Below are 14,620 nucleotides of genomic sequence, written 5' to 3'. Positions count from 1 at the left end.
TGTGTTTGTGGTGTTGGTCCTGTTGGAACCATATATCTCTAAAATGCAAGCTTTATGAAAAGTATTTTCTCTGTAACAGGATTTTAGAGAGTTTTTGTAGCTTAAGAAGAAGAATCCATAAAGGAACACTTCATCCTTATCACAGACATACAATATTGCTTCTGGGATGGGTATAAAAGCGGAGCTGCGTCAAACGGAAAGTAAGTACATCAGATTTAGTCCTGCAGTACATGTTGGTACTTATATTCAACCACTGAACAGAGGTTATACTCTGATGTTCCACTGGTCAACATCTTTCAAAGGACAACATTCAACTCTGAAACACACCCAGCTTTTCTCTCATCTTTGCTGCTGTTTTTTTCTCTCCTGCTCTCTTTACAGAGCCACTGGAGAGGTGAATAACGACATAGTGGTGGAGATGAAGACAGAAAAGGCCAATGAAGAGGCAGGTCTCCTCAACAAGAGACCATCTACTGAGCAGGTCAGAATAATACACTCCACTACTGAACTCTTATTGAAAGGTTGTTTTGTTTGCTGTTGTTTTTGGTGAGTCCATTGGGCTCTTAGAGGGGGTAAAAAAGTAGATTTTTTTTAAAGCTTGCAGTGAGCCTGTTTACATGACCATAAAATTTAATAACTGAGAGTAATCAGATAATTCTAATAATCAGATCTGATGTGTTTACATGCACTTAAGATATGCAGTGATTGTAAATCTTGGTTTAGATGCTCCAGTCTATTATCGGATTTCATACGTATGTAGTGATGGCAGAATCAAACTTCCTGTTATTGTCTTCTGCTCACGTTTAACTACATAACTTCCGTTTTCTATGACTATAATTGTTTTTACACATGCACAGATGTAAAAGAACGAAATAAATCACGTTAACCCTGTATATATGCAGGAAGACATGGGAGTATGGGGGAGAAATCAGAATCAGAATACTTAATTAATCCCAAAGGGAAATTATTACCCCACCCCCGAAGGGGAGGCAAGGGGTATTGTTTTTGGTTGTTTGTTTATTTGTTAACACTCTAGCAGCTAAACTATTGGTCGAATTCATACCAAATTGGGTTTATAGATTGGTGGTGCCAGGCACAACCAACCCCGCCCCTTGCATGTATTGTAGCTTATTTTGGCATCGATCCAGCTGATGTCACCATGTCTATGCGTATGCTGATGTCAGCATATCAGTTGCCTCTATATATGTGCCAAGTTTGAAGTAAAGTGAAAAAAAATTGATGTTTTTGTCGACATTTGAAATATCGCCCATTATAATTAAGACTTAAAGATTTTTAAAGATTTAAAAAAATTCATAAAAAATTTTAACTTTGACCTACTATTCTCAAAATTTAATCACATCTGTTCTGGGTCACTGGCAATCTATAAACATAATTTGGTATGAATTCAGCTAATAATTTTGCTGCTAGAGTGTTAACAAACAAATAAACACACAAACCAACAAACCAAACCAAAAATAATGCCCCTTGGCTCCTCTTGGCTCTATATATACAAACATATAGGAATACACACACACACTACAGTGAAAAAGTTTGAGGCGGCCTTTAGAATTGTTGTTTTTGCAGCGTTCAAATGAACATGCATTTTATTTCTCAGTGTCTTTTCTTCAGATTCAACAAGAAAATATAGAAAATATGTCCACAGCCTTAAAGACACACAAAAAACAGAACTAAACGGGTTCTAAAGGTTAAAGTCAGTATTTTGTGTGACCCCTGACCCTGTGATAAGAAGTAGTAAAAAACATTTGAAACATCTGACATGTGTTGAATGAAACCTGGTATAAACCATCAGAAAGTGAATGCCAAAATGTCATATCATCTGAACAAATGAAGGTAAAGGAAGGTCACACTAAATATGACCGCTTTGGTTTATAGAAGCTGTTTGTACACACTACAGTAAAATACATATTAAAACACTCTATTCAGACACAAAATTAGAACAGGTGTGTTAATCTGATTTCTCATAATCAGATTACCGTTGTTATCTGATAAACCATATTAGATATCCTGTTAACATGATCACCTGAATATTCTGATAATTCCAGAAATCGGATAATGATCGGAGTATTAGCGTGCATGTAAGCAGGTTCAGATTCTTATCATTATAATCAGTATAAACGAGCTGATGCTTTATGTAATGAGCTTAGTTTGGTTTAATAGTTTATCCTGCTGTAACTAAACTACCAGATCCTTTTAAATGTACTTCCACATAAAACAGTCAAATATGACCTTGTAGACGTTCTCCGTCATACAAACTGAGACCAGGCTGACATGAACGCCAGCCATACAGTCAGCAAATAGATCCTCAGAGACATGATTGATTTTCTACATCCAACTTTTATTTCAAAGACAGCCGGTCTCATAGCGCTGCCTCAGATGGTGCAGCATGGCAGCATGCTCAGACTCATCTGAAAATGTCATCATAAATGTAAAACATTTCATCATAAAACTCACAGCGGTGGCAGATATGATGTGCGTGTGAAAGTCAGTTTAGGAGAACCTTGTCTTAGGTGGTATTTGAAGCCAGTGACAGCACACCGCATGACATTTCAGACTCGCAGGAAGAGACGGCAGACACCGTTTGCTCTGCTTTTGAAATAGATATAATGAGAAGATGTAAATGTCTGTCTCTGTGTTATTGAGTCATGTTCCTGTCCTGCAACATCATTAAAAAATACCACTGCCATCCACAACGCTGCCACAGATACATTTCATATTATGATGCATTTTCATGTTAAATAATTTAAGAAAAATGTTATTTATTCAAAAAACATCATCTGAAAAGGACATTTATAGTGTCTTACATATTAACTATGTACTTACCAAGATTTTATATTAATTTATGTGATTGCTTCATTTGATTTTTTTTAAGGTGACATATTTTTGGCTTCTAACCTCTACTGCACAATGTGATAACTTTTTTTATTACTGTACATAATGTGGTAAATATTCTGAACTAAACTAACCACAATGTCACTGCAACATTAACATTAACATTTTGAAATGAAGTAGTAGTAGTAATAGTAGTAGTTGTAGAAGAAGAAGAAGCAGTAGAAGTAGTGGTAGTATGTAATTTTAATGTTATTTCTATTTTTTTTGTCTTTATTTTCTTGAATTGATGAATTTGCCCCTGGGTATAAATAAAGTTTATCTGCATCTGATTAGTAAATGTTAAAACAGCTACAATAATAGTCTACACAGAGTAGTTGTTTTGGTGGAATAATACAAATAAAATGTGCACATTAGGAAGAATAACTAGATTCTTAAGATGAATTTGGATTAGTGTCTGTGATTTTTATCTAATTGCTTAATTTTTCTTAGGAGACATATTTGCAAAAGCCGCTTTTGGCATCTAACCTCTTCTGAGCAATCTGTTTTTGTTTTTTGTTTTTTTATTATTATCTTCTTGTACATAATGTGCAACTAAGCTAAAGCAAAACTGCACATGCAACTAAACATGTTCCTATAGCATGACGAATACAATATCACTGCGTAACAGTTTTGAAATGACATAACACGCAAAAATATATGGTGGTCAATGCAGACTGAATTGATATTATACCATACTGAACTGTCCTGTTGTCATGTTGTCTAGGCTTCTCACTGGTTTAACAGACAACATCACATCACCCAGTCCTAGCTTCACTTCACTGGCTTCCTGTGCATTTTAGAATTGATTTAAAGATTTTATTGATCACTTTTAAAGCCCAAATGGGCCTGGCCCCTAGCTACATAATGGACATGCTAGCGAATTATGATCCAGTACGCAGCCTTAGATCCTCGGGTGGAGGGCTCCTGGTTGTTCCAAAGTTGAGGTTTAAATCGAAAGGCGACCGCGCCTTTTCAATCAGGGCCCCTCGACTTTGGAACGGCCTGCCCGAGGAGATAAGGCTTGCGGAATCAGTGTCATCTTTTAAGTCACTTCTTAAAATGCATTTTTATAGACTTGCCTTCATGTGATGTCTCTTTTTAATGTTTTTAATGTGAATATTGAATTTTACCCTGTTTTGGTTATTCATTTATATTGACAAACATGATGTTGTTTTATTCCACTCCTTCATTTCGCATTTGACAGCATCATGTTATATTATTTCTGCCCTCTCCACTACGATACATTCAAAGTTAGTCATGTTTTCATGTTTGCTGTACTCGTCTCTTTTATTGTGTTGGGTTTCTGTAGAATTGACTTAGAGTCTGGTTTTGACCAACTCTATATATAAAATGTCAAGAGATAACTTTCTTGTGATCTGGCGCTATATAAATAAAATTTGATTGAGTGATTTAATTGGTTTTCCCCTGTAAGTCGCTTTGGAAAAAAGCGTCTGCCAAATGCGTAAACATAAATGCGTAAACATTGTGTTGTGTTGTTTGCTATGTTTTTATTCTGCTGTTATGCACTTTTGCTTTGTCTGTCAGAGCATTTTGTAAACTCAGTTTTTGAAAGTGCTATATAAATAAAGTTATTATTATTATGTATATATTTCTATCCATATTTTTTAACCATTATTATGATTTTACATGAAAAAGGTCAAGTACATCTAGAAGGAGGTTATGAATATTGTTAGACTTTGATTTTTGAGTCACGCATGATCTTTTTAGTGAACACATATTATCAGTACAGTTGATTTTTCCCTTTTTAAACGTGTTCTTCTGTCTGTCTGTCCTTCTGTCTGTCTTGTAGTGATGAAGTGGGACAATGAAAGTGACCGACGGAGGGATGAAGGGAAGGAGACTTATGAAGACAACAGGGCTCATTTTTCTTTATTTACGTCACTAGAGGGAATAAGGGGACGGGAAAAGGTGGCGCGGTGAAGTGTTTGCTTGTTTTAGGGGACCTTGGGAAGGCACGTTGGTTATGCTTGTTTTAAAACCTGGAGTAGAGCTGATGAGTGGAGTTTCTCCTTTTATTTTTCAGTTTTTTGGGGACATTTTTGATCCAAACTCCACCCCTCTGTACTACTGCAGGTTGAAAACTACACATGTGCAACATTATAATGTGACATCACTGACAGATTATTACCATTGCTTGATTTGATTCTAACTTTTAACTCACCAATCACATCTTCGGGGAGACTCCACTGCAGAGAAGAGCTGTGCAAAGCATCTTTCTTATCTCTTTCAAATGTAACTTTGAGCCACAGCAATTTTCTGGAGTGTTTCTGTATCTGAGTGTTACACTGAAACAGCTCCTCTGTTTTGGAGTCTGCACTTATATTCTCTGCTCCTGCTGGTGTACTAGAAAAAAAAATCACAGGCTGCCTTTCACTTTTATCCACCTCAGTAAATAGTGTGTTGTTTTTTTGGTCGCTTGCAACATTTAATCCGTAAGCACACTGTTTAGCACACTGCTGTAACATTTCTGCTGAAAAAAAAAAGCTGTAGTGCTGTTTGTTTAATTGCATTTTTGCCACCTGTGAATGTTTTTTTCTCCAATATCCCTAATTAGCTTCTCTTAGGGACAGCCCAGACATTAAATAGCACCAGTCCTGTCACTAAAATTGGCTGCTTTTAACCAGATAAACCAAATAAGCCAGCTGTTAGGTTGTATAAATTTGTTTTTGCCATTTCCAGCATACTTGTATATTAAGGTAGTATATTATCTGTTAACTTGGTTTTCGTTTCTGTGCTGTTTTTTTTTTTTGTGTGTGTGTAAATTCATTTAGTGACTGCCCTGTCTATCACACAGGAGGAGAACTGTGCATGAGTACTGTGCTCAAAGTGTCTGTGGTTACTAAAACTGCTGGCCCAGGGGCTGTAATTGCTACTGTTTTTTTTTGTTTTTTTTTTACCAAGTCTTTCACAGTTTTAGAGTCCTTTTTCTCCAGTCTAAAACTATTCTCACAAGCACAGAGAGCCCAATTATCATCAGCTGTCACTCTAAAATCAGGGAGATCTAGCAAAAACTACACCTTGCTGTGTTTTTTTTTCCCTTCATGTGGGACAGCAGTCGCCGATTCACCTGAAAATCGGAGAAACCACCGACACAGGTTCATTGGAGTTCAATACAAGGACATGGCAGGGCAGCGAAAAAAGGGGGAGGGGGTTTCAGACCGGAGTATGTGACTTACCTTTTAATTTCACCAAATGAAAAAAGTCTTTGACTATCACAGCAAGAGTGATTCTGTTGGTACGGTACGAAATACTGGCATTTTGTTGTTTTTTTTGTTTTGTTTTTTCACTGCACTGTCAGCAGGTGTGATAGCGGGTTGACGTGCCATTTAACTTTTGATGTACACTGGAACTAATGGCCTTGATAAAAATTTAAAAAAAAAAAAAAAGAAAAAGAAAGAAAAAAGGCGACCTCAAACCACTATCTCTGCCTATGAGGCTGATTTGTCTAAATGTCTGTCTATTGATCTTGCCATCAACATATTGACTGTTAGCAAACCTGTCATGGCAGGTGAAGATAGATAAGTGAACTTTGAACTCTTTGATTTTTATGTTTTATATAAAATATTGTGCTATGACTTTTTTTTATATATATATTTAGAAAGGGGATTCTTAATTTTGGAACTACTGAGTTTTCATTTTCCTGCTTTTCCACTTCATTGAGAGGATGATTTTTTTTTTCTTTATTCTATTTTTTTTTTTTTTTTTTTTTTTTATAAAATATTCTCAGTGCTTTACCTCTTTGTATCCTGTATATTTTGTGGTACGCTGTTGTGACCTCTGTGTGTTGATGTTTTTTTTTGTTTTTGTTTTTTTTTCAGCTGTGTAGAATTTATAATGAAAAACTCAAGAAACCCAATCACACCCCTATCTTCTCTGTGTGTTTATTCAAATATTTGCAAAAAAAAGTGTGAAATTGAGAAATGGAGCAATTAAGTCTATCCAGTCACATATAATAAGGAAACCCTATATTTAGGGCTTAATATTTTCTCCAAAATCATACACCAAATGAAGGTCTATGAGAAATCCAATTGCTTTTGATGTGATTCATCCATGTATGTTTTTCTTACACTTCCATAAAGATGACATCTAAATTGATTCTTTGTTTGCACCACAGTTTAATCTCTTTGATATAAGCAGTATTATGTAAATGTGCCCACACACTGATTGATCCCATGATTTGTTGTGACAGAACAGAAAAATCGAGGAAGCTGGTGTCTTCCGTGATAACTGTGTAAAGGATGGGCTCATTGCAGATTCGGTCATGCAGTATTGCCTCTATTCTCTTTCATGTTTAAAAATGAAATGAAATGAAGCCATCAATCATCACCAAATATGCAGCTTTGTGCATAGATTAGTAACAATTGGTAGGATCATTCCTGTCAGTCACTGCTTTAACCATGATTGGTTATTTGGCTATTAATAATATATTAAAAATAACAAAATGAACTATTGATCAGGACATAAGATGAAAGAATTCCTCCAGACATGTAAACACCCCTCCCCTGATCTTCTATAACATTGATGTTACATAACAGTGTGCTCTAACCTTGTACCACGTTGTGCCAATTTTGTCCAGCACATGAATCTACACGGGCTCTCTGGTTACACCGTCCTGATACACACCCCATGCTCTGCTGACTGTCCATTAGGAAATTAAAAGCCTCCCATCAATGTGACCTGCACAAATCGATCTGTGCTCTGAATACAAAGCAGCACTAAAGGAAGCAGCAGTAATGCATTATGGGGAGTAAGAGAGAATTTATGGGAAATGTAAATAAGCGTCAATGTCATCCTCTGCTGATGTGATGGAGGTGAGGATACTCCTGTAGTAATGGGGCTTGGGTTCCGTGTTTTTATTTAAAAGCAAATGTGAATATTGGCTCAAAATATATGTAGATAAACATCGATGTTGGCACAAAAACCACTGTAGATAATACAAAGTAGAACTATCAAAGTGCATAATTTGGTGTAAATGTAGAGTTCTGTGTAAAAAGTTTTAGGCCAACATTAGGTAAGTTATTTTTAGCAGGATTAGGTTAGGTTGTAAATGAGCACACATATACTATTCATACTGATCTACCATAAAATCCTGACCACTGACATAAGAGGTGGAAATAATATTGTTTATTTCATTACAATGGCATTTTAAACTGTGTTGGATATATACAGGGTGGGGAAGCAAAATTTACAATGAACATTTAGTTGTTTTTTCTCAGCAGGCACTACGTCAATTGTTTTGAAACCAAACATATATTGATGTCATAATCATACCTAACACTATTATCCATACCTTTTCAGAAACTTTTGCCCATATGAGTAATCAGGAAAGCAAACGTCAAAGAGTGTGTGATTTGCTGAATGCACTCGTCACACCAAAGGAGATTTCAAAAATAGTTGGAGTGTCCATAAAGACTGTTTATAATGTAAAGAAGAGAATGACTATGAGCAAAACTATTACGAGAAAGTCTGGAAGATACTATTAAAGAAGAATGGGAGAAGTTGTCACCCCAATATTTGAGGAACACTTGCGCAAGTTTCAGGAAGCGTGTGAAGGCAGTTATTGAGAAAGAAGGAGGACACATACGTAGAATAAAAACATTTTCTATTATGTCAATTTTCTTGTGGCAAATAAATTCTCATGACTTTCAATAAACTAATTGGTCATACACTGTCTTTCAATCCCTGCCTCAAAATATTGTAAATTTTGCTTCCCCACCCTGTAGGTCTGGGAAAAAAATTAAGAGACCACTGCAATTTCCTGTGAAATCAGCATGTCTGTATGTATGACAGCCATTCCATTCCTGTGTCTGTTGAATTCCAACAAGCCAAGGTTATTATCGTTAACGAAAACTAACGAAATGACGCAAACTAGAATTGAAAAAAACATTTTTGTTAATTGAAATAAATGAAAACTATAATTAAAAGAAAAAAACAACTAACTGAAACTGTATTGTGTGCTTATAAAACTAAAACATATACAAATTATGGATAAAATTCCCTTCATTTTTGTCATTGTCAATGTTGGATTGATACAAAATTGATTTATTTTGCTCTAGCAATTTTAGATGGCACTTCACAGTCCGTCACTTCTCGTCACTTGTTGTTTAGAGTCGTTTTCTCGTCCCCACTCTAGGTGGGAGAAAGCAAAGTCCTGTATGGGATTTATTTGAATATGACGGCGAAGAAGATAAAAGATATGACAAAACTAAAATTAATACTAAAACTAAGCATTTAGGAAAAAAATGAAAACTAATAAAAACTAGCAAACCTGCTCTAAAAACGAATTAAAACTAACTGAATTACAGAAAAAAGTCAAAACTTAATAAAACTAAACTATAATGAAAAATCCAAAACTATTAAAACCTTGCAACAAGCACACCTTATTCTACTGAATAAACACCTGATCCATGTCTTTTTTAAGAAGAAGTATAAAAACCACTACTGAGGCCATCACTATCTTCTTATAACAGGCAAAAACAGTGCTATTAGTACCACGAAAGTGACTAGAATCCAAAAATAACTATTAAAAACTGCTGGACTTCTGCTCTGACGATGTTTCCAAACTGTGAGGACTGGTTTTTCTATCAAGACAATGCTCCTGGCCTCAGCTAGGTCTATAAAGGTGTGGATGACGGACCACCAGATGAAGACCCTGTCATGGCCAGTCCAATCTCCAGACCTGAACCCACTTTGGAAACTTCTGGAAGAACATGGATGGTCACAAGCCATGGAGCATGTCTGAGCTTCTTGAATTTCTCTGTCAGGAGCTGCATAAAGTCATCCAACAGCTATGGAGGACAACCAAGACACATGAAAGCTGACACTGAAAATCAGAGCGATTCCACCAAATATTGACGTCTGAACTTTTCCCAAATTCCAACATTAGTATTGTGTTGTTTAGAAATGAAGATGAACTGGTTTTCTTTGTGTTATTTGAGGTCTGAAAACACGGCATCTGTTTATTATTTTAACCATGTGTCGTGTTCTGCAAATACATACTCTAAATAATAATATTTTTATTTGGAATTTGGGAGAAATGTTGATAGTTTAGAGCAGGGATGTCAAACTCATTTTCTTCAAGGGGCCACATTCAGCCCAATTTAATCTGAAGTAAAATAATAGCATGACAGCCAATAAATAATGACAACTCCAAATTGTTTTAGTGCGAAAAATAACATTCAGTTATGCCAATATTTACATTTACAAACTATCCAAACAAAAAGGATGTGAATAACCTGAAAAAAATGCAATTTGTTAAGAAATATAAGTACAGTTTTATCAATATTATGCCTCAACTTATCATTTATACATATGCATTAAAGAACAGATCTACAAAGGCACAAAACATTTAGTAACAGGCAGAATATTGTTAAAATTGCACTTAATTCTCTTTAGACATTTCAGGTTGTTCATATTTGTTCAGGTTGTTCACATTTTATTGTTAAATGATGGTTTGTTAATGTAAACATTTTCATAATATAATGTTTTTTGCACTAAATCAAAGAGGAAAAAAATTGTGTTGTCATTATTTATTTGAGTTTGATGCCCTAACTTGCACTTTGCAAATTCATCTCGCGGACCAGACTGGAACCTTTGGCGGGCCGGTTTTGGCCCCTGTGCCGCATGTTTGACACCTGCGGTTTAGAGAATAAAACATAAACGTTAATTTTACTCAAAAACATACCTATAAATAGTAAAATCAGAGAAAGTGATCATTTTACAGTGGTCTCTTATTTTTTTCCAGAGCTGTATTAGGCAGCAAGTGAAAATTTAAGCCTAAAAGCTGACGTTGGAAGCAGCAAAATGAGCAATGTAAAAAAAACTGGGTCATATATTAACAGTGATGACTGGGTCAGAGTATCTCCACAACTGTTAGTCGTGTTGGGTGTTCCTGGTCTGTAGTGGTTAGTACCAACCAAGACGTTCTGATCCAGTGATTTAACCATCACATATTCTCCCTTGTCACAGTTGCTCAGATGCCTACTCTTGCCCATTTTGCTCTTTCTGACACATCAACTTCAAGGACTAAATGTTCTCTTGCGGCGTAATACGGTATATCCCACCCACTGACAGGTCCCCTTACCACGTTGCCTGTCAGGGGTCAGACTGTTTTGACTGATCAGTGAGTTTCTCAGTCTCTCTGCTCCAGATATAAGAAAATATAGGAAATATGTGCACAGTATTAAAAACAAAAAATCACAAATAAAACAGAACTAAAATGGAGTATACAGGCTAAACCTCCGAACAAAAGACTTAACCCTTTATAGTTATAAAAATAGAATTCAAAATTTCAACCTTAGTTTGTTATTGGAGACATTGGACATAACAAGACTTTATTACTTTTGTAAATTTTTTCAAAATTTTTTTATGGCTACGTTGAAAATCGAGGTCAATGAAGTTACCATATTTGGTTCCCATAAGTGGCAAAAAAAAAAAAAAAAGTTTGTTATTAGAGGACATAACAAGACTGTATTACTTTCGTGAAATTTTCCCCTTTTTTTGTCATGTAGAAAATCAAGGTCAATGAAGTTACCGAAATTGGTTCCTTGCCCGTAAGTGGCCAAAAAATAATAAAAATAAATAAAAATCCAAGAAGTCAATATAAAAAATACAAGAAAAACACATGTAATGTAAAATTAGCATGTATTTTAGAATATTAGAACATCACTTTTAGAACATTAGACCAACATCAGTGCTGATCCAGACCCCTGTCCACATCCACATTCTCCCTTTGAACATCATTCCTTACATTAGTACCATTATTTCATGGTACCTAACAAAGCAGGTACACTCACTGTTCATGCAGAGGTGGACCTTACAGACCTTGTAGACCACATTGGACCTGAGATAACTGCTGCTGTCACTGTCTTGTAATGTGTGCAGAAATTACCAAAAATAGTCACTTGCCTGATAAAGGGTTAAAGACATGTTAAGTGCAAAGGGAGGTCAGAGAAAATACTTCATACTTGTAGAAGATGTATTTTCTTGAAACTCTGGTTTTTAATCGTCTATATGTTTCCTGTATTTGCTGTATTTTTCTTAATACAGAAAATGAGAATTGCATAGAACTCATTACATTATACTTTTATTGAAACAACAAACCTAATGGTGCTCCTAAGACTTTTACACTGTATTGTACAGAAAGAATGGCTACTAACAGCTACTTAATCTTCAGATTTTCTCAAATGGCCATAAGGACATCATTCAATAACTTGACATAAAGTATAGTAAGTCTAAGTAGAATGTCCTGGCACAATTTAATCTATTTGTTGAATGGAGAAGCAGCTCAAGGACTCCAGCAGCACATATTGTACAGTACAACTTTATTTAACTCTGGAGGTGGAAAACATGTCTCCTGTAAGGTAAGGTGAGTTTATGTATGTGTTGTAATAAACAGTGTTGGGGAAGTTACTTGCTTGTTATCCATTACTTTACTTAGTAGCCCTCTATGGAAAGTGTTACGGAAAATTTTGCTCTGCTGCTGGTGAATAATGAAATAGAGACATCTGCCGGCCGAAAAGATTTTATTTCTTTGTGAAGAAAGTTCAGTTCTGCACACGAGCAGCGATTGTGAAGAAAAGACAAAGAGCTTCTCACAAGATCCACCTTTTATAGAGTGAATCCCATTTGCAAGTAACACCTCCAGTCTCTTCAATGGGCCTTTTGATTGAGTGATAGGGGGGTTTGGGTAAAGATATGGGAAAGTTATTTTTTATTTTTTTAATTTATTTTTTTTAAAGAAAAAAAAAATATGGGAAAGTCATCAGGGAGTGGGCATATTCATGAAAGGTAGCATACAGTGGGGAAGGGTGTTCAGGAAAGGATATGGGAACAGAGAAGGGAATTAGATAAAGAAGTTAAATTCCATTGCAAAAGTAACTTATGTTACTCATTACTTTTACATTATTTTTATGTTGCTGGACTTTGGGCAGAACCACATATCTGTTCCTAAATGTGTGGGGCTACATAAAGTTCTTCTATGGAGGACATAACAAGTATTTCTTCTGTGCTCTTTGTTCTAAAAAAAATGCCACAAACAGAGCACTTGACAAGAAAACATTGGACGACTTACTTTGTAACTCGTTACTCACAAAACTAGTAATGAATGTGGGAAACACAATTTTGACAAATCAATAATATCCATTAAACAGATACTGATATTTAAACCTGGTCATAAACATATTTCCACTATGTGCTTCATTGATATTTATGCACCTTCATCTTACTGAAAAAAATGTGTCATGCTGCACTACAACTGGGATCAATAAAGTCTATCTATCTATCTATCTATCTATCTATCTATCTATCTATCTATCTATCTATCTATCTATCTATCTATCTATCTATCTATCTATCTATCTATCTATCTATCTATCTATCTATCTATCTATCTATCTATCTATCTATTCACCCACCCATCCATCCACCCACCCATCCACCCACCCATCCATCCATCCATCCATCCACCTACTATCTATCTATAGAACTTTCAGAAAAAAATCTGGGGGACACAGTGTTTCATCCTGCTGTTTTCACTCACATTTTTCATGTAAAAAAGCAGAATCCTGCACTTTCCTGGGTCTCTGGAGGATAAGCTTCTAGTTATTGAAAAAGACATGAAGCTCTGGAGCTAAGGTTACTGAATCTTCTCAGCTCAAGACCCCAAACTTACAAAAATACATAGTGAATGACTCTAACTTCTACATTTGTACCAACTCCGCTATCAGATTTTCAGGTTTACGAGACGAGAGAACTAGAGTTGCAAACCACATATCACTGTATTGTAATGTATACTATTCTACCAATGTAGACCTAATAAAAACACACCTGTGACCTGTTTTAGTTTCCAACCGAAAGTTTGGGAAAAGCAGCTCTGGACACTAAAATACAGATTCACCCATAAAGACCCAGTGCTACTTATGTGGCAGTTACCAAATGATTCTTTCTCTATTTTTAACCTTTCTTAAGTGATTTTTCGCAATTAATTCTGATATTATGCTCTGAATTTAGTTTTTTTGTGTGAAAATCTTGTATTTTCCTTTATTTAACTTACTGATTCACTCAAAAAACTGAAACATTGACTTTAATTAAATTTATTTTGTCAACAGGTTCCACGTAAATGTATTATGTTAGTTGAAAGCAAAAATGTTAAGTTCATCTAACTTAATTTTAGATGAACTTAACATTTTTGCTTTCAACTAACACAATACATTTACATGGAACCTGTTGACAAAATAAATTTAATTAAAGTCAAGGTTTCAGTTTTTTGAGTGTTGTGTAGATGTCCATTAAAGCTACAAAATAAAGTTAAGGGTTATTATATCGAAAATGGAGAAAACTGAGGAAAAAATGACTTTTTTTTTGTAAAAGATATCATTAACTGAACATAAACCAAGTATTTTCAACTACTTATTAAACTCCATGGGTTTTTCTGGTGAATGAATGTTTCCATGGTAACTATGCAGCCTCTGAACGTCCAAATGGGTCATATCTGATGACCATGAAAAGATGGTAAACTGTATTTTAAACTAATTATTTACAAGTATTGATAGAATTAGTGCATCAACAGGTATTAAATAGTTTAGATCAGCGGATGCGTTTGGTCGCCAGTGGTTGTTTGGATTTTTATGGTTTAAGGCTATTAAATGCTGGGTGATTGGATTATGATAATATTTTTTTTTTCTTTTTTTCTTTTTTTATACAATTTTAT

General features: G+C 35.2%; 1 protein-coding gene across 1 annotated transcript in view; it reads left to right on the top strand.

Annotated features, from left to right (window-relative positions):
• LOC115436193 (basal cell adhesion molecule-like) overlaps positions 1–6,374 on the top strand; it is a 77,464-nt gene extending 71,090 nt beyond the window's left edge. The window contains 2 exon segments of the mRNA XM_030158964.1: positions 382–481; positions 4,700–6,374. Coding sequence (XP_030014824.1) covers positions 382–481; positions 4,700–4,702 — 103 coding nt within the window. The 3' untranslated portion in view covers positions 4,703–6,374.
• The last annotated feature ends 8,246 nt before the right edge of the window (positions 6,375–14,620 follow it).

The sequence above is a fragment of the Sphaeramia orbicularis genome, chromosome 16 (genome assembly GCF_902148855.1).
Source record: "Sphaeramia orbicularis chromosome 16, fSphaOr1.1, whole genome shotgun sequence".
NCBI lineage: Eukaryota > Metazoa > Chordata > Actinopteri > Kurtiformes > Apogonidae > Sphaeramia > Sphaeramia orbicularis.
Note: the sequence above shows the minus strand (reverse complement) of the source record. Positions and strands in the feature narration are given on the sequence as shown.